At 38.7% G+C, this 23575-nt stretch overlaps 1 protein-coding gene across 3 annotated transcripts; it reads right to left on the bottom strand.

The window, feature by feature from the left end:
- Positions 1-248: 248 nt before the first annotated feature.
- On the bottom strand, positions 249-23532 carry GPLD1 (glycosylphosphatidylinositol specific phospholipase D1). 3 transcript variants are annotated; one of them, XM_066557938.1, is made up of 25 exons: positions 23412-23532; positions 20488-20543; positions 19923-20001; positions 17278-17375; positions 16365-16475; positions 16059-16107; positions 15523-15577; positions 14759-14866; positions 14046-14073; positions 13826-13965; positions 12811-12876; positions 12479-12602; positions 11832-11971; positions 10648-10834; positions 9591-9701; positions 8527-8601; positions 7914-8070; positions 4753-4894; positions 4114-4213; positions 3914-4007; positions 3186-3362; positions 2724-2884; positions 2442-2468; positions 2300-2350; positions 249-1187 (listed from the first exon to the last, which is right to left on the bottom strand). In XM_066557938.1, the coding sequence occupies exons 1-25, from the start codon at positions 23506-23508 to the stop codon at positions 1110-1112; spliced, it is 2511 nt and encodes an 836-aa protein (XP_066414035.1). In that variant the 5' UTR covers positions 23509-23532; the 3' UTR covers positions 249-1109. The 3 variants fall into 3 exon arrangements, with proteins under 3 accessions (XP_066414035.1, XP_066414043.1, XP_066414051.1); XM_066557946.1 differs by having other exon boundaries at positions 12479-12599; XM_066557954.1 differs by lacking the exons at positions 19923-20001; positions 20488-20543; positions 23412-23532 and adding an exon at positions 17595-18399.
- Positions 23533-23575: the final 43 nt, after the last annotated feature.

The raw sequence follows: 23575 nt of genomic DNA, 5'->3' as shown, positions 1-23575 counted from the left end.
CCCAGTTAACAGATTTGTAACATAAGTACTGCAATCCCAGTTGCAGCCAGTTATTTCTTGCACGAAGTTCAGATTTAACTTCTTTTTTAAAGTGTTCTGCTATTTGGACAAGTCCTCAAAATAGATACCAGAATGCATTGTAAAGCAAGCTAATGTTTGTCTTGCCTTTTTTGATTTGTTTAGAACAACAACCTTGAGAGAGAATTCCTAGGAAAGTAAATTGAGGTGTTTAGTTTTGGAATATGACCTTTAGAATTCTGTGCAATTTTATTTAAAATAAAAATAATGCCTTGCCTTTGTGAAGGAGGCAAGAGAGAGAAAACACACATGTGTCTACAGACTAGCATTGGTAACAATAGTATCAACACATTCTGCTGCTCAAGTTGTTTAATAGATAATTGATGCACGCTGTTAAACCTGCATCATACAAAATTATTGTTAATTAGTTAAAGACAATACTGTTAACAATAAAAGCCATTAACAATTCTATGTTACCATGGTCATGGAATTTTACACAAAAGCAGAAAGGATATCAAGAGTAATCAGCCAAATTGCATTTCCTCAAACTTTATCTGTCTTGCTTGTTCTTTTTTTCCTGGGAGATCTGAGCTGCACTACACCCTCAATGTACACCTCAAGACTTGAGGGAGAGAAGAGAGAGAGAGAGAGAGAGACAGTCCTGTTGATCAGCTCCCACATTTCTGTCAGTCTTAAAGCTGTCCCTGCTCCATGCTTATTATTTTGTCAGTAACTTTCCATAACTTAGAATCCTTATCACAGTACGTAAGAATTGTAAATGCTGTGCTGCAATTTCCCAGTTTTGTCAAGAAGATACTCAAATCTGGCCAGTAAAGGTGACCACTGAACATTCCTTATACAGCCAAATACTACTACCAAAAATGCATCTCGTTGCTCACTTCAACCTCTAAAAGGTTTTCAGACCAACTTGCTTGTTCTAGATAAGCGATGCTGCTGCCCATCACAATTCAGCAAAAACTTGCTGACATGGTATGTTGGTTTGTGTGGGCTCAGGAAAGTAGCACAAATATTACAGAGGTTCTTCACTCGAAGACCAGGTGTGCCCTGGTCTTTCAGGCTACTGTGAACTTCTAGAGTGAGTAGACAAAAAGCCTTCCACCAAGTCGAGCTTTCGCAGAACTTCTCTCTGCTGCCACTACAACTTCTTTCTGCAGGGATAAAGAGCAAAGGTTAGCAAAGTGCAACTGCAGGTGCATGGCTGCCTTAAGCTTCCCTTGTGGATTTTGACCATCTCATTAGTGTCATATAGAAATGTGATGGGAAATGAAAGAGCAACCCACCTCATCAGAGTAGCAGTTAAGATAGTTTGGCAAAACAGACTATTTCATTTGGGGAACTGGAGCAAGCTGGAACCAAATGAAATGAGTCTCTTGCCCATATAAACTGCTTCTCAGGGCTAAGATCAATAGGGATGAAGTGGGAGTGTGGACTAGATGGTGCTATAGCAACAGGAAGCAACTGGTTAGAGAATGGCCTCACTTGCCTTTAGCAGTGCCTGTGTTTCAGGTGTTGGATTATGCACCCTAATCTATCTGAGAAGAATTTCCAGGTGTTTCTCCATTGCATGATTTAACACAAGAAGTCAAACACCATTTGTTGAAGAACTCCTCAGCCTGGTACTGGAGCTTCCTCTGTATTCACACAGAGAGCCTCAGTCCTCATGGAGGTGATCTTAGAGTGAGCAGAACATTGGAACTCAGCCAAACAAGCACTAAGATGAAAAAAGGCTCCTCAGTGCATCATACAAATGTAGCATTTGGTGTTTGGTAAAAAAATGGGCATCTGAGAGAAGAAGGAAAGAGAAACAGGTACACAAACACACCCTAAACCAGTCAGGTAGGAACTGGACCTCTGTACTTAGAAACACGTGACACATGAACAGCGTTCACTGCAGGTGATAGCCAGGACAGCAAGCCTGTAAAGACTAAATGAGAGGGATGGTTTTGGGTGCCTGGTTTGCTCCACAGCTGAGCATCCACTTTGCATACAGGTTGGCATGAAGCTGGGAGCAGCATACTCCTAAGCAGTTTAGAATTCAGGCTGCTTTAAAGCGATTCAGATTTTTTAACTTAGGTGCCAAAATTGTAGCAACTCCATAGCTCATCAGTCTATAAAATGGGTTTAATTATTGGTTCAGAGAGTAACTATGTAAAGAACTTAAGACTTGAAAATGTGTAAGATACATGTGAGGTGTTAGCTAGTATATGCAAGTGAGGTAGAAGGATGATGTGAAACAACCAACCACAGTAATTTTTCTCACCTTTCTTTCAGATTTCACAGTGGTAACGGAACTCCCAAATCTTGATAGTTCCTGTAAAAAACATTGCTAGTTATAATGCTGGTAAGTTTTTTTAAGTAGGACGTTTTAGTTTCTCTCAGTAATTTGTTTTCTGGTTACTTACCTCAGGAGAAATCAGGACATACTGTGCCTAAAGAAGAAAAAAAAAGAGGAAATAAAAAGTCAGTGGAAGAGAGTAGGAGACCAGTATAATAACCCTGGCTCCTAAACAGCAAAGTAATTTAAGAACAAACAGGAGGAGCCTAAGAGCTTTGCACAGGTTGAGAAACCTGAGAAAACCTTTTGTTTTCTGGAACAAAGGCAGAACACACTTGGTATTTGTACTGGATGCAATCAATTAGTTATTTTAAATTTACGTCCAGAATTCATTTTCATGTATTCTTACCCAGTTCTCAGGACAAGGAGATGTCCATGATGTGCAGTGGCCTGTCACATTCCCTGAGGATTCCTGTCTGCCATTGAAAATATACACACGGCCAGCAGCCCCACCAGCCAGGACCGAGGTGACACCATTAGTTCGCAGTGGGGATGCCACAATCATTTCATCTGCACGTATTACAAAGAGGACATAACAGCAGAAGTGAATTAATGGTAGACCAAAACACAGAAGAGCTGGCATGTACATGCCTCTAGATACCAAAATTCCTATTAATGATGGCAACTAAAATGTTTCAATTTCTGATTGAGTTGCTGGGGATTTTAGAGAGGCCTCCCTGTAAGGCACAATCGAATACTATTACAATTCAAATGAGCTGTGTTTAGCACTTTTATGAATATGTAGGTGACCAATTTTCCTGTTGCCAATAGTCAGACGCTTCACTTCTGGTCTAGATTCACCAAGCTTTACCTAGCCCATCGCTATCCAGATCACTTAGGTATACATCTCCTCCGAAACGAGAAAACCTCCTGTCGCCACTGAATACACTGAGCAGAGAAGGCTTGGTGCTGTTTGACAGGTCATATACCAGAGCCAGTCCAGCTTGATGCAGCACTGAGGACATAAATAAAATCCTAGACAGGCTGTCTGGAAAAAAAAAAAAACAACCAAAAACCAGATGTTGAGCATCAGACATAGGAACTCAGATTAAATACCTAAAATTATAGGTAATACTGTCATTGCATAAAATAGACAATATAATGTATCAAATTACATCAACAATTATATGGGATTAACATTAATTAGCATAGGGAAATAAATTCTTTTAGTCATAGTACCAGGGGAGAAATGCATTCACTTCAGCAGTTTGATATCCTCAATTCCTTACTGTCTACTGCCATAGTGTTGTTTCAAGTCCAAGAAATATGCAGTCTACTAGAAAATCACTGTTACATAAATAATGCAAAGTAGTAATGCTGTTAAGCCCATTTTAAGGAAGGAAGAAGACCCCCTGAAGTTGAGGCACAGTAAATAAGACTCCACGTATAAAGCATATAGAGGTGATTACAGTGATTTCTATTTTTTTTAATTACATGGAAATTTACAGGTTCCTTTTCCCTTAAACATTTTATGTCTACTCAAGTCATGCAGAAACAAACATCCTAAAGCAGAAATGGTCTCTAATTTTCAGGACATACCTGCAGTAGGTGCACCCACCACCAAAACTTTCCTTGTGTTCCCAGCCACAGACAGCACACCACTGGCCAGAGACAAACCCAGTCTGCCCATCTCCTGTTAGATTTTTAAAACACCTATGTAATTTCTACAGAAAGTCACTTCACTTCAAATTATTCACCAATATTCACAAATTATTCCCATACTAAAGAAGCAGTCCTACCTTGTCTCCAGTTATCTCAAACCAGCGCTCTGTACTTGGTGGGTTATACCCGTACACCTTCCCAACACTCTGTCTGACATCCGGCAAGAGGGGATTGCAGCTTCAATTACAATGCAAAATAAATTTGTATCTAACAACATAATATTGTACATGTTCTCTTCTTTTACTTTGGAATAATAATGCCTGACAAATTCTAGAAATCTACTTTAGTAATTCCCATACTTGTTCTAACTAATTACACAATACTTTGAGCGTAGACTTGGTCTGTCTGCCCACTTTTTAATCATCCAATACATCTTCATATTTAATTTGCTTTTAAAAATGCTATCTCAAGGTAAGAGCTATCCATATGGTTATTTAAGGAACATTTACCCATCAGCAATTTTGTGACCCCTCTCCTCCCTCCTCAAGGAAACCCAAGAAATTCTTAGGTGTCTTTAAATAACAAAGACCTGCTCTAGAGAGGGTCTAAAAATCCTTGTCTTCATAAAGAAGTGTGAAGACATAAAACTATTCATTTAATAAAAATATTCTAAGCAGAACAAAAGGGAAACTTCCTTAAAACCTAGAAGTCTAATCTTAAACTTTGCAGAAGAAGAGCAGAGTGGAGAAGGCAGCAAGCTGTCACATGCAACACACCTAGAACAAGTCTTCCATGTAGGGCTACCAATCAGCAGTAATGTCATGTTCTCCAGCTGGCAGCTGGCAAGTGAAAATCCAAACCAAGCATAGTTTTCTTCCCCCTGCACCATCCAGTTGGCATCCTGTACTGAAAGAAGTCCTGAGAGACCAGAAAAAAATATGAGTTAAATCTTGGTGTGCCCTGACATTGAAAAACCAATTTGCAATCCTCCACTGATTCATCCTATGACAAGAAGTTTCTCTGTGCAAAGTTACACTGTTCATGACATGGCATCAGTAGTTGTTGACTTTGCTTGCTCACCGTGCATCTCTACTGGCTGGTGAATGCTTTCATTTGACACAGCCTGTTTCTCAATCCTTCCAATAGCCTACATGAAGCACATGAAAGCTACCACTTGAGCCTGCCCTAAACTACTTACTGTTTACGAGAACTTGTAATTCTTCAAGGGTGCTGGGTGGGAGAGCTTCACACCATTCTAGCTATAATTTAAATAAGTATTTCTGTGCTTTGGTTTTACAAAAATTTCAGTTAGCAGTGTTTTGAAACCCATGTTCTTGTGGTTTCTAATTTTACATTAATTAGAACAAGCTGCAAAAATTAAGCATTATTGTTATAAAATCTCAATTACATGATTCTGACAAAGCTGCCCAAGCTTTATTATTGTGGTGGTTTGACAGGAAATGTGTTTTTTGGGATGCTGTGTTTTTGGCCAATGGATATTCAGACTTTAATATTGGCATTTAACCTGGCCATTTAGGACATGGACACGCCTCTGAGAACACGGGGTTAAAAGCAGAGCTCTCCCCTGGGAGGGTCCTCTTGGGTTTCCGGCGGGAAAGAGTTCGGGTCTCTCCCCCGGCCCAGCTGCTGGCTGGGCAGGGGGAGGGGAAAGCCATGTGGCCGGGAGAGGTAGGCCTGAGCCCCGGGGGTGGAAGGGTGGAAGAGAGAGAGAAAGCGGGAGCCATCGGGCAGCCCCCCCTGAGAGACACAGAGAGAGAGAGAGAGAGCCGCTGCCTGGGACTGTAACCTTGAAGCTTGATAAACATGGGCCTGCGCCGGCAGCACGGCTGGGACGGAGAAGGGGGGGGGTTCAGCCGGCCGCTTGTAGGAGCTTTTAACCCCTTTTTGGAGAATGAGAACTTTACAGAACATTGACCTTTCCTAGAAGATAGAGTGGAAGATGAGGAAGGAAATGGGCCAGTGTGAGAGAGGTCTGGGCGAGTGAGAGATAGTAGAAGAATAGAGAAGAATCCTAGTGGGAAGAGATGATGGAGTAGCTTTTGCTGGACTCTTTTTGTATAGCCATGGACAGAACCATGTTCCTTGTGATACAGAGACTGCATTCTAGGGGGAGGCAATGGCCTCAGAACCAAGAGGGTTCAGTGTTGATGCCCCTCGGCCCCAGGGGGTGAAAAAATATGGGGGGGACAGGTGTCCCAAAGGAGAGACTGTGCCTTTTTTGGATCGGGACAGAGCATCTTTAAAAGACAACCCTAGAAGCAGCTCTGGTCCGTGTTCAGTGGTGAGAGCACTGGACATGAAAGGAAGAGGTCACGATGGCAGATGTTCTCCAGGCAGTGCCACGAGTGACACAGAAACACACGAGGCTTCAGCTGTGTTTCCAGGGGAAGCCCATGGCACAAGAAGGACTCCTCTCCTCTTGATTAACTGAGGATTGATTGTCTAAAAGGTGGTGCTGGACCGAGAGTTGGTGATTTGAGGAACCAAATGTATTGTGTTGGAAATTTGGTGGGGGAAGGAGGAAATGCACTTGTGAAGTTTTCATTTTCCCTGTGTGTGTGTTCCTTTTTATCTGTAGTTGTAGAGTAGTTAATAAAGTTCTGGTTCTTTTTCCCTAAGTAGGAGCCTGCTTTGCTTATTCCTGGTCACATCTCACAGCAGAAACCAGGGAGAAGGTATCTTCATGGGGGCACTGGCATTGTGCCAGTGTCAAACCATGACAATTATTTAGTTCCATATATGACATTTACTCTCTCATTCACTAGAAATCTCATCACTGTCCTCATTAACTGTATTCACTTGTAGCATTCCTCTTTAGCCACATGAAGGAACATAGAGAATGATAAATATTCATTTGTTGAGGTTCATTTACAGTTTTCTAATTGTGAGCCTACCCTGGACTCACAATAGATGGTTGAATCCATTGCTTTAGTAAAGTTCCCAACACAGTTTCCCACATTTGTTCTTGCATCCAAGCTGGGACATTGCAGTCCAGATGGACAGAAAACCAGATGGGAAAAACCCAGTAGAGATTATCCCTCTGACAAGAGCAGAGAGCCATGTGTTATACTCTGAATGCCTGCAACAAGTGGAGTGCCTTCAGGGATCAATTTTTTGACTCATCCTGTTGGTCACTTTATTATAAAATACTTAGACAAGGCAACATGATGCCTTTTTTTGAAGCTGGCAGACAACAGGAGATTGCAGGGAGGTGGCCTCATTCAGAGGCACCCAGGCAGGCTGGAGTAACAGGCTGACAGCAACCTCACAAAATTCAGTGAGGACAAATGCAAAGCCTGACCCTAGGAAAGGAGATGCCCTTGCACTGATACAGCTGGAGACAGACTGGCTGAGGAGCTGCCATGTGGAAAAGGCCCTGAAGATCCTGGTGGGCAGGGATTGAGTGTGAGGCTCTGACAGCAGACAGCCAACAGTGCCTCAGACTATGTGAGCAGGAGCATGGCAAAGAGACTGAGAGAAGTGATTGCTCCCTAGATCACACCCATAATATGTCCTTCCATAACAGGAAAGATGTTGACAAACTGGAACCAGTTTAATAGGGGTGTTCCATGCTTTCTGTGCCTGTAAGGTCTCTATGCATGGTGGGAGGACAATAGACAATGAACATAACTGAAACAAGAAAGGTTCATATTGGCTGTAACAAGAGGGTTTTTTTTTCCCCTATGATGACTGCCAAGAAGTAGAACAAATGCCCGGAGTGTCTCTGTAATTTCTACCACTGGAGGTTTTAGGATGCAGCTGGACAAAGCCCAGAGCAATTAGGTCTGGCTTCACAGCTTGAGTAGGAGGGACACCCTCTGAGATCACTTCAAACCTGAATTATGCCATGATTAATAAGGAATAAATAACCAGTCTCATAAACTATGTGAAGGTTAATTTACTCTACAAATATTACCTTGGTGACTCCTGTTGAAATGAGAGTAAAATGCAACCACAAATCCTCTCTGCTTCCCACCACCGGGTGCATATGGAGAGCCGACAACCAGATCAGCATTTCCATTCCCATCAACATCAGCTGCCAGGAGGGACCAACCAAGATTACAGTAGGAATACTGCAATAAACAGTTAGTTTAAGCCTGAAATAGAACTGAAACCATCAATTCTGTAGCAAAATAGAGCAACTTAATTCTAAAGACCTAAATTTGCTTTTGACCAAATTACTCTCCCACTCCCTGGCTTCAATTTTCTCTGAGGTTTTTTGTTTGGTTTGGGTCAGGGTTTTTTGGTGGCTTTTTTTGGTTTTGAGAGCTAATGCACCTTTCTAGTCATCCTGCTGCCTTCTTGCACTGGGGTATAAATGTCTTTCCCAAATACAACCAATCCAACCAAGCACCTGCTTGCTCCATTCCCATCAGTCTATATTTCCTTGCAATGATAAGTTGAATTTTAACATTCTTTTTTTAAGCCCAAAAAGCTCTTTTCCCCTTTATCTCACCTCCTTCCTGTGTAGCCCTGTGTTAGCCTGGCTAACAGGGTAGTATAAACAGGACATTACATCATCAATATACCTGACAAGTTATGGTAATGTTTGGCTGAGGTGCCAAGCCTCTTCCCTCAGTTCCAAAGTAGACATACACAGCACCCTGAACAGCAGAAAAAGAAAATAAGGCATGAGAGCACCTGCATGTCAGTATCAAGTATGAAATCACAAGGAGTGGAACAGCTCTGCAAGGGCTATTCATACTACTTCACTCTTCCCTCTCAGAGCTTTCCCATAATACTTTCTTTCCTACCCCAAAATTAAGAATATCCATGGTTATGGGTACTGCTGTAACCAAGCAACAAAGTAGAGAAGTACATGTTCATCATATTCTGTGTAAGGAACAAGGGCAGTCTAGTGTATTTAAACTCATAATACACGTTTAGATGGCTCAAATTTTGACAATTATTATTTAATGCAATGGCACAACAGATGCACACAATTTTCCAAGTGGTGAGTCTAAATAAAAGCAACTTAAATTCTTATTTGGACAGCTAAATTAGTATCTAAAATTCTGAAGAGTTTTAGGCTTAATGGACATAGTCTAAATCAAAACATTTTGTCTCTCAGTTTCGGCCTAAAAATGGCCTAAAAATATTCAGGGACCATTACATGGGCTTATCTCATAAGATGCAAGTCATTAAGCTTCTGTAACTTGATTATTTTCGCAAGTGTGTCTGTATTCATATCACATTTTAGATATAATTTTTTGGCTTTGTGACAGCATTCATAAGACAAAATTCATTGACCCATGAGGTCCATTCCAGACTCTCTGTTCCTAAACAAAAAGGGTATGTTTGTATTTTATTAATGGCTCCTTACATTTCCAGCATGTCAGTGCTGCAAAATTGCAATCTGGTTTAGATTTCTAACGTGCAAAAAGGCCACTGAAAGAGAACTACAGGTAGCTGTCATTGCTGTAGTCAAAGTACCCACAAAGTTTATAAACTTCTGTTTAAATTACAATGTCACCTTGAGCAACAACAGAAATTCTCTTTTTCATTTCAATGTTTAAAAATTATGTATAAATAAAAACATTCTGTTTGGAGAATTAAAAAAAAAAAACAAAAAAACCCCATGTTTGTATCTTACTTTGTAGGTAAGAAACTGAGATCCCACAGAAGGTGCTCCAATTGCCAGATCTGGTACTCCATCCTCATTGAAGTCCAGGACTGCCAAGGCAGAACCAAATCTTCCTGAAGGCTAAAAGAAAAGGAATTGCTCTCATGTTTTCCAGTCAAAACCATGAAAACCAAATGTACATTTGCACAGGGAATAACTGGCAACAGATGACGAAAGTCTATCCCAACAATTCTTTTTCTTCTAAGGAATAACCCCCATAACAACACATTTAATTCAAAGTCAACTGTGTTAAAATTAAGGACAACTGAATATAATATGGTGCTGCTTTGCTATTTCCTCTCCTGAGTCCAGTGCACCACTGATCTCAAGTTTATGGTTTTTCCTGTTGACAGCATTGTGACTAGGAACCACTAAAACACTCTGTAAGAAGATAGAAGCTGTTACTCCACAGTTTATAACCACAGAAACAAATTAAAAGGAAATGTATCTCATTTCTCCATATTATCTTCTTTATGAATAAAGGTATTTTCTACAGAGGATAATATTTAACACCCAAAAGGGTCATTTGCTTGTTGGTTAAAACCAGCCACCATCATGTCTAAGAGTTTTCTCTCTTTTTTTTTTTTTTTTTAACAGACAAAATTATCTGGAGAGAAGTTATCAATTAATGAAGAAATGCAGACTCAAAGGAATTAAAACATATAAAATTAATAATTTTAGATTAAAAAGAAAAACACAACATTTTCTTAAATGCAGGCACCAGAATTAGTTATACTGTGACTTACAGAGACACAACTTGAATTTTATTTAAGGGCCCTTTATGGACTAATACTCACTTTATCTGGTACAGCAACGGAAGTGAACCTACAGAGCACCATCACTTCAAATGTTCCTGGGACTTTAATAATGATTATTTTTCTTGCAAAGCATATGACATCACATGACATCAGGAGGAGTGTTTCAGGAATAATACTCACACACATTAATGATACTATTGCTCATTCAAAGTTCACCAATTTTCAGGCAAAAAACAATTAAGTGACAAATTTTTGCCTTGACCCCTTACCTGATGACCCTGTAGTACTTGGTCAGCTTTCCCATCCAGATCCATGTCCTCTGGTGGCAAACCTGAATGGTTGCCATAGACCACATACACCCTTCCTATCTGAACATGGCCCATGGTGCTGTACCCTGGTGCTCCAGCCACGAGATCTTCATATCCATCCTGGTTTAGGTCAGCTGAGACCAGTGCCCTGTACAGCAAAGGAGTATACAAAATCAGCATTAGTTTCCAGACTACCACAACATTAGTGGAAAAAAACCCCATAATTCAGATAAAGCAGGACTTGTGTTTCCCCATATTGTTTTGTAAAGATCTCTACAGCATTTTAAATATATATTTATTTGTCTTTTCTTGAATTAAGTAAAACCAGAAGAATCATCTTCCATCAATACACCTGTGATCTGCAGGAACTGCTTTTTACTGACATTAGGCACCTGAGAGCAATCAGAGCAAGAAGCATTAAAAAGGGCTGTTTGCATATGACGAAGAATACAAAAAAACCCCAAATCTTTTAAACTGAACATCTGCTTTAATCAATGACTTAACAGGAGATATGCAAAAGGATCCCAGGTCTCAGTAACATGCTGCAGTTTAGAGAGGGACCATGGAAAGAACTAATTGCTGTTAATTTAGCTAGTGTGAAGTAAACTCAAGAATTAAATCCAAATTTTTAGACAGCATAAGGGAAGTTAAAATAAGCAGCAATGTAAATATGTTTTATTACTCTTCCTTGTTGCAGGTCAAGGTAGAAGCATTGGCAAGGAAAGAGAATATGCCTCCCTCTGTCCTGAATCTATCTTTGGACTCCCTAGTAGTCTAGAGTATTTCCAAGAGGTCTTGCTAGACATCATCAGTCATCAACTCATGACAGATGATTAATTTTGCACAAACATCATTCAACAACCAAAAAAGGGTAGCAACAATTTTTTACTCTTCAGAACTAGAGACAATGGTAGTTCTAAAGTTGGTTCCTCCCATTCTGAGCTTGATCAACATCTGAAAGAAAAATCTTATATGTTAGCTTGCTGTTCTGGTCATACAATATAAGACATTCCCTCAGATTTGTACCACCATTTGATTTGCACTGTCACCTTCGAAAAGTATCCAAAGGATCAACAATAATATTTTGGTAGATACTCAAACTTATCAGAAATTAAGAGCAAAGTGGGATGAAAAAGATTACCAACCATCCAAGCCTAGCATAGGGTGAAGTCAGAAAATATGAAGCTGCTGGCTTGGAGACGTGCTTAGAAGATTTCTGATGTGTAGCTCCTAATGCTTTCCAGACATTGGTTTTAAAAGCATGGTTTATCAAGCGGAGGGATTTCTGAAATAAAAATAATAAAGGGACACAACAGTGGTTAAAGCTCCAGGGGCTGAAAGTCTAAAATGTTTTGGGACACCTCAAAAATCAAGTCACCAGCAATGGAAATCACCACACGGATTTAAGAGGAGTCTGACTCAGATCATAAGCACCATTTCAGAAAGACAAAAATCTGTAGCTTTAAAGGGAGCACTACTAATCATTCACTGCTATGCTTTGCTAGGAGTTCTTGAACGAAAAAAGCCCTATGTCTGTAAAATGTAAACACTAAATATATATTTTGTGTTTTTTGGCATTGCAGGATGTGTTCTAACTTCACTATACAATGAGCAAAGTTTAAAAATTGAGTATTTACGATGTACATATATACATTAACAATGGTACTGGCATGTCCATGCTGTCAAAGACCATCCAGAGACCCTGCTCCTTCATGCAGCATTTCAGACAGAAACAAAAACAATATTATATAGAGATGACTTTTACCTGACACATCTGTTACTTCTCACTTACTGTTGCCCAAGGCTGTATGTCAAATTGAACTCCTCTCTCTGTATAGTTTATATTCTTCTCAAGTGTTTCTGAAAGCAAAGAAGTTGTATTCTTGTGATGTTCATGTTTTGATTGTTTGTTTCTGCTAAAATAAAGAAGGCAGTGATAAGAATTAATGCCGCTCTTAGGTTCTGCACAGTTCCTTTATACAACCTTAGTTATTCATGCTAAGAGAATCTCAAATTCATACACAAAAAGATTACCCAAAATATCTCTAATTTTCCACTGCTCACTGTCCACATTAGCAGAAGACTCTCATCACTGAAGCTTTAAACCATCAGAGCTATACTTACATGTGGCTGTCCTTGTGCTCCTTTGTGCAGTTTATGAACAGAGGGTTCTCAGGCAGGTAGCAGTCACTAAAGAAGAGTACAGAGAATGCACTTTAAAGATTTTACGACAATGGAAATGAAACTAAAAATACAACTTTTATACTTACTGATTCCTCTGTCAGAAGTCATCAGTTTTCTCAAGAAAATCAAAATCAGAACATCATCATAACCCTTAGAAACCCCATGATGCTTATTTGGTGACCTTGATTAGATTCTGTATGAATATCACGTCTTTATAGAGCTCTTGAAGGAAACTTATTGCAACATGCATGCATATGAATCTAAAGCACTTTTAATCAAAGTGTTACAAAGAACATAACAGATTGTGCCATTCTGTATTTCAAGCATAATTTCCCAAAATAGCAACAGTGGTATTTTCCATATAAATGGATGGATTAATTGCCACTCTTGGTCTTCTAAAGAAGAAATATTGTATTTGTAAGAGAGCTGTTCTAAGAGAACGTTAAACTTCTATAACACTATGAAATTGTGTGTAGAAGCCTGAGCTTAAACAGTAGAATATATACTCCTAGTCTTTCTAATCCTATTTGCTTTCAGAGTCTGAAGGTAATATCTGACCTCTCCTCAAAAGGGACATCTTTGCTGAGTGATGGCAGCAGCCAAAAGGTGCAGACTCAGATTGCCAGTCCAGGCAGAACCTCAGGGCATGGCTATGCAGCATTTAAGCAAACCCTTGAGTATGTCTTAAAGAATGCCCGAAATTTTCCCTGGTAAGTATCACCTGGACATGCCAGAGGCACGCTAGGGCAAAGGAGCGTGAACACATAAAAAATACAAATGCAAGGCCTGCGTAATCCTGTGCACCCAGGCAAAAGGCAGACATGGAAATCCCCTTGTCCAAGTGAGAATCTAAAGCTCAGCACCTATTCTAGGAAAGATCCTCCCTTAAGAAGAACAATTAAGTGGGTGTCAGCACTTGACTACTGCATTTCATAGTTAAGGACAGACACTATACCTGGTTCCATTCTCTAGCATATGGCTCGTCAGCTCAAAAATGTTGTTGGTCCAGAATGCCATGTCATCCACTCCCCCAAGGAAATATTCATAGAACTTGTCCACCAGAAATGGAGATTTACTAGCAAATGTTGGAAAAAGCTAAGGGACAGGCAACATACTCAGTAAGATGGATCACATCGTCTCTATGCTCATTTTTATAAAAAAACCAAAAAACCAACCTTGCCAACAAGAAGCCTTTCTCCATGCCTGAAAAAAATCAGAAATAAAACTTGCTTAATTTGATATTTAATAGTTTAAATAGTTATTTTCAAAAGTCCTATATGGTAAATACTATGCAAGTCATTACATTTCCATGTTGATTGTTAATATATTTTTAAAGTTGTAATGTAAAACAATATAAACTTTACTGCCCTTAAGTTTGAAGGATTCACAGTTTTTGTAGATGTTGTGTGACTATTGGTAATTAGCTGAAATACAAAATACAGCTAAGCTGTTCAGGATATTCAAAAGCAGATACTACCAGATATCCAAAGTCTTTTATGAATTATTCTTGGACTTGAAGGGATCTACATAGAGTGTAGCTAAGGCATGTATCTAGAGACTCCTTCAGTGCATGATAATTATACTGCTAACTCACCACAGTGCAATGGTACTTGAAAACACAGCTGTTCTCAAATAAATAGGCATAAATACATTAAATGCATAAATGCATTAAATAGCCAAGATTCACCATCTGTGTAGTAATTTACCAGTCATTGTGTAGCCTAAATTTGAATCCTAGTCATTAAAAAAATTCAGATGTTCTGTGATTTTGGGGTCTAGGAAGGAGTCTTCGTTGCTGACATCATGCATAACGTGTTTCAAATATGATTATCATATTTCTCCTACATATCTTTCACTTACAAAACTCAGGCAGAGATATTCAACTTACAGTTCAAAAAACAGCAAATAAGTACATTCAGCAATTGTGCTTTCAGCTATAATCTCTTTTCCATAAAATTCCTTATAGATAGCAGCTAAGTCTTTGACAGGTACATACCTGAAAACAAAAATAATGTATTACAATAATAGATGGGCCACATCACCTGATAAAATATTGCAGTTCTTGTAATAACAACAGCCTATAAAATATTCCAAATTTCAAAAGACCACATAAGGTCATGAAGATCTACAAATACCAGGATTGCACATGCAACTGTGAGAAAAAAAAATAGTGGATATCTAAGTCTTCTGCTCATTTTTATGCTTTTAAAACTGACCTCAATATCCTCAACTTCCCAAAGTTTAAATATATCTCACTGAGATTGTCACTTAACTGAGTTATTTAACTACCTGCTAGGACATTCCAGCAAAAGGTTTTCACTAGTTATTTTACATATAACTACTTATAACTTAAGATAATAAGTCAATATAGATAAGATAATATAATTTAATCTTTTTTGCTGTGTTCCTATACATAAAACTCTCTTCTGTCCTTCCAGTTTTGATGTCAGGGAACAGTAAATATGCATATAAGGAATACTGAACACATAATATTTAAAAGAGTTGCAAGGGTTTTTTTTGAAAGAAAAATAAAGGAAAGCATTTTCTAAAAACAGATTAATACAGAATTATGTGATATTATATGTAATTTTATTAAATATGATTATACAAAGACCCCATTAAATATGAAAGAAGGAAATCTCATTATCTTACCAACTTGATGTCAGGTAACTGAAGTCCAGCTCAGACTGACTCACTACATCTCCTCCTAAGGATGAAAAAATGAAAAAACCCTACACAGCTCAAAAAAAAAACCTGTTAGGTATCTGTAACGGGTAACAGTGTGCATGAAGCTATGTATGGCTCTTCTATATGCATTTATATGGCAGATCTTCCAGCTATATATTTAGAATACACTAATAGTTCACCTGAAAGTATGCTGGACATTTTATACCTCTGGAGAATAATGCACAATTTAAAATCACAGTAGTGACTCCATCCATATCTTAGCATCCTTTGGTCTGCATTTTGGCTTTAATCCAAATGTCCATATGCCTTATCACATCTCCTGAAACCTGAGGACAGGTACAGCAGGGCTTTGCAAGCCATAAGGTAGGGCAAGAATACAGTGTCCATATGCCATCCTTAACTCCTGCATTGCGCAGGACAAGAGCCAGAATCAACCACCATGGTTTTGAAGAGGACTTATTCCAATACAAGGATCTATGATTGGCAAACAGAAACATTACCAAAATCTCCAACACTGTGAGCTTCTGAGTAAGAACCACGAAAATCAATCTGGAGAAAGAGAAAAACAAGAGAACTGCCTGTTTCTTTTCATATGAGCAGAAACAAACTCTCCAAGCAACACTAATGGTTACAGGTCCCAAACCTGACCAACTTCACTCTTATGAAGTTTGTGACATTGTGTTTCTCCAAAAATCTTCCTGAAACAGGGCTCCAGCTTTTCTCTTTCCCCCCCACCACAGTCCAAAGCAAAGCTATCCATTCCAATAAATGCAGCTGTATGAATAAATAAAATAATACAGGCTTACTTCTCCCATGGCCTTTAGAAATCCTTGGTCGATGCCCAGGCTATGCCAGCTAACATCTGCCACCATATGTGAAGCAATTCCAAACAGGAAAGCCACCAGCTTCTCTGTAGCCTACACAACAACAATCCATTTGTCCATCATTTTACTCCTGTCTTTAAGAAAATGTTAGCATTTTCTGCATATGCATTAAACAAGGATACAGCTGACGAGCTCTTATAGTCCAAGAGATTATCAAGACAAAGTGCTGACCACTTATTCCTTGATGCTCTGGTCAACTTTTGTAACTCAAGAAGCTTTAAGCAGTTTATACAGTCCAAGGCCATAGAATTACAAGGTTGATGTGAGGGTAATTTGCATACTTCAAGTTAAATGTGTACCAAACTGTTTTTCTGGACCAAGGATAAACACTTCCACTTCCAAGGACTGAACTCCCTCTGCCACCATGGTTGTTGTGTAGGCAGACAGAGGAGAGAAATACATTCCTCTGCATGCTCACTTTTGACAAATTGTTCTTCATTTCCTCCTACATAGCTTACAGACCATTAACAAGAGCAAATTCAGACTAAGTTCAAGATTTCACAAGTAAGATACCTAAAACATGTCTGGTTTTCAAATGGCAAACCCTGAACCAGATCTCACAAGAATGCAACCAATTATATTTAAAAGTTTGGACCTATGAAATATATGCACCAGGCCACAGTGGAAATAACTGACAGACTTTATATGGAAACTGTAAGCTTTTTGTATGGTAAAGATTAGAAGAGGATTTCAAGTGTTACTATATAAGGAGAGATTTTAATATAAAAATGTTGGGTTTTTCTATACCTCACAAATGATGAAATTGCAACTAGTGAAGGTGAAGAAAACAATTGAAAACAAAGTCAATCAAGCAAAAGTTAATCAATTTTCTTACCTCTTCCCAAGGCTGAGGATAATTCCTTCTGATGTAGTCAATACTTGCTTTGAGAAATGGTGACCAGTGAGTGTCTTCAGACACATCATGGAACATTCCTATTGCAGTAAAATTCTATCAGTATTTGATTTATTCTTTGGGGAAAAATTAAATAGAAAAAAAGAAAAATAAAGAGTTTTTCTCCATTTAAAACCTCACAGACTTTTGCTCAATTTCACATCAGACAGATGATACATTTTGCACTCGAGCTCATGAAAAGAGCCAAAAGAGACTTACTTTTATCTGATTCATACTAAGAAAACAGATACTAGATTTACCTTCTATGATTTTGGTTTGAAGCATCTGAAAATTTTGTGCCTGCTCCTTTTCCCTGTGCCTGTGAGTAGGTACAGTACAATGAAAAGCTGCCTCCTAAGCAGAGAGGATGAAGAGAGCTGAGAGAGAACCTGCTAACTAAATTAATGCACCCACTTGTATGGCAGAAAAGCTGTAGGGAATGGCAGCCAACTCAAAACGTCATGTTTTCTGGCAGGCATCTGTTTCCAAAGGGCAGAGGTGGGCCACGTCATCATTATCACCCCAATCATTTTCAAGATAAAGACAAACTAGCCAAGATACAGTCAGTGTAGAAGGGGAAAAAGGGAGGAAAGCAGGAAAAAATAGGTTTCCTTTAGAAGAATCATTTATTACTCTCACCTGAATTTAGGCAGAAAGATTGTGTAGGATCTAACAGTGACCTTGCCTAAAAATATCTGTGTACCTACATAAAGCTAAGTGCAAAGGGATGTTGACATAAAGAGATCAAGCAGCACACAATGTTAAATTCTCTAAGGGGGAAGAAGGTAGGTGGGAGATTGTTCAGCCCATCAGTACTCTTGGAGGAAGAGTGCATGTTCATTGACACGGCAATGCGAACCTGCACAGTGTTAGGGTAGATTAAACACTGAGAGAGCAGACCTTGTGGGGCAATTCACTTACCTTTTGGCCTCATGACATTTTACAGTGCAGCTAAACTAGATAAAAGAAGGATGGTTCTTGCTTTGCAAAATTAGAGTAGCCTTCTACAACTAAGCTTGTCTCCTGCCCAAAGAGGCAGTCTGGATGGCTTTGTTCTTGATCTTGTCACACAGTTAAAACAGCTCAGGCCTGAAGAGGAATCTATTTCTTCCATATTGACTAAGGAAACTGCTGACAAGTGGTCCAACTCTAATAAGGCAAGACAGACTCCAAGGTTAGTGAAGGAATGAAGATTGGATACTGCAGATAGAGAAGCTCTGACCTGGTATAAGACAGTCAAAATGGTTAGAAGGGAAAGATGAGGTAGATAGATATAAGCAAGCCAAAGTAGGAACTGTAAAAAAAAACCCAGGTGAATATCAGTCATGAAAACAAGGAAAGCAAGACTGAAGTTTGGACAAGAAGTTGGCAGAGCCAGGCAGAAAACCAAGATGAGTGACCCAATGAGTGACAGAAGACAAAACCAGTATTAAATGCCAGGACAGAGAGGTGATTTGGATGTGAACTGAGCACATCAGGATATGAAGCAGCCTGTAGTTGGCAAAACCAACAGGCAGCATCAGCAACCTCTGTCTGAGAAAAATGAGAACTTTGGCTGCAACTGTGTGATTTGGCTCTACACCAAACAAAGATCCTAACTACCCCTCAAATTTAATGGAATTTACGTGGCTCACTAAAATAAGTATTTTCAATACTTTAAACTTCCACTAGTATCTCAACAATATTGAAGCCAGTAAGGCCAGATACCCTCACACAAAGTACTTACCACTGCCCTGTCTGTGGTATCTACCTAAACACCCTAATAGCTTGTACCTGGAGGATAGGCTCTTTATCCCATTTGCTAACTTCTCACTATCCAGATTTACCCTTTCAGTAGCAAATATCCTACAGGAAGGCCTAGCTGGCTCTTTTACAGCTCTAATGTTGCTGAAGAAGATGCTTATGATCAAGAGTTGACCCTTCAGAGCTGAAAAAATCAGGGGTCCACCTGCAAGTCAAGACATACCTTTTACATCTATTGCAAGAGGGTGCTAATTTTGTACTGCAGTTTTTTGATCTGCAAGCAGCAAAATTAAGACTGATATTAAATTCAAACAAGAAGACTAAAAGGCAAAATATTGCACTCTGGAAAAAAAAAAGGCTTTAAACCGGGATGTTATTTACACTTGCCCACCCACCCCCAGCAAGTTCTACACTATTTTGTTGCTATGGGACTTTTAGATTGTCCTATCCTTTTTTTGACTGATCTGATGGAAACTAATCATTTTTAACACAGAAATAGCTCTAGGCCTTCCCTAAGATTTATAAAAAACCCATCATTTTGTTCTCTCTGTACTCAGTAATCTGACCTAATTTAGTCAAACAGCATCCTTCTATCAAATTGTCCTACCCATTAAATAGTTAAATTTACCCAAGAGTTACTTTCTAAAATATTTTCAAATGTGTTATTTCATTATAAATTTCTTCAAAAAGCCTCTAACAAAAATGGTGGATAGTTTTTGCAGGAAAGCATTTTTGGCCACACTTCATTTCTTATGATGTAACCACTTTCAACTCACTAAATTCTGTAAGATTTTCACATAAAAATGTAATTGTTATAACATTGGACTTATAAAGCTTCTCCTTACCACGTTTGCAGATTGGAGGATAAAAGGCATCCGGATAAATGCTTCCAGCTTGAAAAGCATCTTGGTGATTTAATAATAACTGGGGAAAGTATGGGGGGGAAAGGAATCAGAATGCTATTGCAAAGCACAAAACCACATTTTACTGCCATCATCAAAGATAGAAACATTCTAAACAGCCAGAAAAATACAACTAGTATCTTGGTAAAATACACCATGTAGTGCACAAAACCTCACTGTCATTTGCTGTCCTTTGGTTTATTAAATCTGCTTTCCCAAAGTCCTCTACTGGTTCTTCTATTACAACTGCTCACATAGAAGAAAACATGCAAGAAACCACACAAAGTATATATATATATATATACACTGGTATAACTGCTATATTTCTGTAATAATATTCAGAATCAGTCAAATTATTTTGAATTAAAAAAGGTAAAAATATAGTCTGGGCACACTGGGCACAATACTGATGCACACATGACTGAGAATAATAAAGAAAGGCAAGAAGACAGAAAGAAAAGCATTCAGAAGAAAAGCATACAAAATTAAGAAATAATATGCTTCCTACCTTTCTATAATTAACACTCCCTTCATGCTTAGTGAAAAATTCCAGAGCTCTATGTGCTGAAAAACAATATATTGAAGAGTTGATTTACAGGTACTGTGTCCAGGCCCATGTTTTGGTAGAAGCAGTAGCAGAACCAGAAGACACCATATTTTCATACCTAAGCCAAGCACCAAGTGCCTGAAACACCATTTCTCACAGAACTGTGTACCTGTGAGAAGGTGTGTTTTCTCACGTAGGGGCTAATAAGGAAGTGCTCTTTCTGTAGCACATCTTCAGTCTCTCTCTAATCCCTAGCTGCCAAGCTGACCAACCAAGCTGAAATCACAGGGAAATGAACTCCCATGTCCAGAAATGAGTTAGAGCAGTGAACTGACAGGACCACACACAGCACATGTAAAGTGTCGACCATAAAGTTTTAGCTGTACTGTACTCAAGCTTCATTGTTGCCCTTAACAGTGAAAAAGGTATGTTGGGAATCAATGTGGGTGTTTAACAGTTTGATTAATTTTTAACATGCATGGAAAGTAACAGAAATCTAAAGGTAAATCAGCAAGGTAAATAACATTACTTATTCACTGAATTGGCAGATATTCTTACTGCCAAAATCTTAATTTAGCTGGCATAACAAGTGAATGAAAAAAATTACATCCTTTTCATTAATGAGGTTTCCTAATTAATATTAGATCCCAGGAATAATCTATCAACACGATTCTAAAAATACCCAACATTACCTCTAAAGCTATTTTCAAAGATTAATTTGTTCCTTACCAAATAAATCACATCTCAAAAAAGCCCCAAAAAACCAAACAACAAAACAAACAAACAAAAAACTCCCCCTACCAAATCCAGAACAATCCATTACTATTCTGGAATAAGATCTAGACAAAACTGTGGGGGTTTGAATGATCTTTCACTTTGAATTTTACCCAATAATCTAAATCATCCTTATACAAGTAAGATACCTTAAAGACCAGCCTTGCACCAGAAGAGAAACAGCAACAAAATAGTAAGTAATACTCTAAAATTTAAAGGCTCAGAAATTTCTACACACATCTCGGATTCCAGTGTGGGAGAGCCTCAGTTTGACAGTTTGCTTTTTCTGCCTCACACCTCCTCTGCACTTCTCTCACTACTCAAGTGGGCCCAGGTTCTACAATTCCACCTTCACAAGGAATTTTATGCCAGATCCCTACAGTCCCACAGAGCCTCACAAGTCTGACAGGAACCCCCAGGGCAAAGAGCTTCCCCACTGGGACCTGCCTCCAGGCACAGCCATGCAAGTAGGACACAGCACAGCTCTGCCAAGCACACTGAACACCATCAACATTCTGAACAGGCAGAGCTTTTCACCATTTTAAAAGTACATTCAAAACTCTGTCCAGGATTTCTTTGGTGCCAACTTTGAGTAAGAGGAATTCCTTTGTATGGTTTATTGTTTGGTTTTTGTTTGGGTTTTTTTGTGTATTTTTGGTTTTGTTTTGGTTTTTTGTTTGTTTGCTTGCTTGTTTCTGTTTTCCTGGAGTACTCAGTGTTTCAATTTTGGAAATATTTTATCTTATCATCATAGACTTTTATGTGAACAACAATAAGAGCACTCATTTTAGCAGCATCAGAGCTCATCACAGGTTAATGTAATTTTCCAACACATGGACAAAACCTGTTGTAAACTATAACCCAATAGTTCAGTGTATGCACAACTCGTCAGATAACCAAGATCTTTATATTATATAAACACAAGTTTTCTGCAACATGCACTCTTGATTAGAAAAAGAAAAAAAATTACTGCTTTGGGACAGATATGTAAGCTTCTCTTTGCAGATTTTTTTTTTCAAACACACTCTATTCTGGCAAATTTGTTATTTCAAGTCTTCAGAAGCTTGTACTTGGTAATTAGAGCCCTGAGCTTGCAGAGTGGAGTGCACTTGCCTAACCTCAGGCAGCATGGCTTCTCCTACAGATTATTATGGGTTTCTTGACACATTGTTAGGAAAAGCAAATTGTTCCAGGATGCTGACATGGGTACAACACTCAGTAAAGGAACACACTCCAGTCTCAAACACCATGAATAATCCCAGTCTTTAAATTGTTCAAAGTTGCATGTATTGTATTCAGTACTTAAGGTCTGAGAAAATTACCCGAATAAAGGCAACATCCTACATTTTACCACCTGTTTGAGTAATGGATTTGGAAATAAAACCAGAAGAACAAACAACATAAACTGTCAATTATTATGAGTAACTCAGAATAATCTCACACTGCTTGTGTTTGTGCTCGCAAAACTGCGGAAGAAACCAGATTTTAAAAATAGCACAGGCAAACAAGAAATTCAAAACAGAAATATTTCTCCATTTTGATGTTCACCCAGCTCTTGCCTTCATTTGCTAAAAATCTAGGCTTTTCTGGCTACAGAGAGCAACCTATCAGAAAGAGACACAGAATAAAATTTTTATGCTGTTAGTTACAGACAGAAACACATTACAGAATTTTATCTACTTGTGCAGCTATGGCATAATTATACAAAGTGATTTAAAAACAGAGTTATCACAAAGAACTTGTGTTATTCTTTAATTTAAGTATAACAATCCCACAAATTGCCTAAAGCATTCCTTTTCTTTCTCCAAACCAAACTCTGTCTGCGTAGGACTCACAGAGAAAAACATTCCAGTTACATAATGCCTGTGTCTTAGGAGACGGAAAAATACGCAACCCAAGTCAACTCAAGCATTTTACTTACAAAACCAGTAAAATTTCAAACTCCAAAAGCTAAACTGCTCATTTATCCTGTTATTCACATTTTTTAAAATTATGTAGACTGCTTGTTACTTTAGCATTATTTCCTCCCTCTGCTTTCCTGCTGAATCTGAATTTACTTCTCTTCACAAGAAATTCAAAACACAACAAAATCCGTTTTGAACACGTCTTACCTATTTCAACATGTGTTGAAATTCCACACGGGATACATCTCTGACAGAAATGGTAGAGTATAACCAGAGAGACAGACCAAATCTTCAGACCAACCATGATGCTGGCTCCAACTGTGGTTTTCAGAAGCCTGGAGCAGTAGCACTGTGACCTTTGAAATGTAGGT

Source organism: Molothrus aeneus, chromosome 1 (assembly GCF_037042795.1).
Source record: "Molothrus aeneus isolate 106 chromosome 1, BPBGC_Maene_1.0, whole genome shotgun sequence".
NCBI lineage: Eukaryota > Metazoa > Chordata > Aves > Passeriformes > Icteridae > Molothrus > Molothrus aeneus.
The sequence above is the reverse complement of the archived record's forward strand: the minus strand, read 5'-3'. Positions and strand labels throughout refer to the sequence as shown.

What these genes read in the sequence shown, in the direction of transcription:
- GPLD1 (XM_066557938.1), bottom strand. Translation starts at nt 23,508, where the DNA reads ATGGTTGGTCTGAAGATTTGGTCTGTCTCTCTGGTTATACTCTACCAT. An exon ending in TTCAACACATGTTGAAATAG is followed by an intron (nt 20,544 to 23,411) that starts GTAAGACGTGTT and finishes ATTGTTTTTCAG; the next exon opens with CACATAGAGCTCTGGAATTT. An exon ending in TCACAGTGTTGGAGATTTTG is followed by an intron (nt 15,578 to 16,058) that starts GTAATGTTTCTG and finishes TTTCATCCTTAG; the next exon opens with GAGGAGATGTAGTGAGTCAG.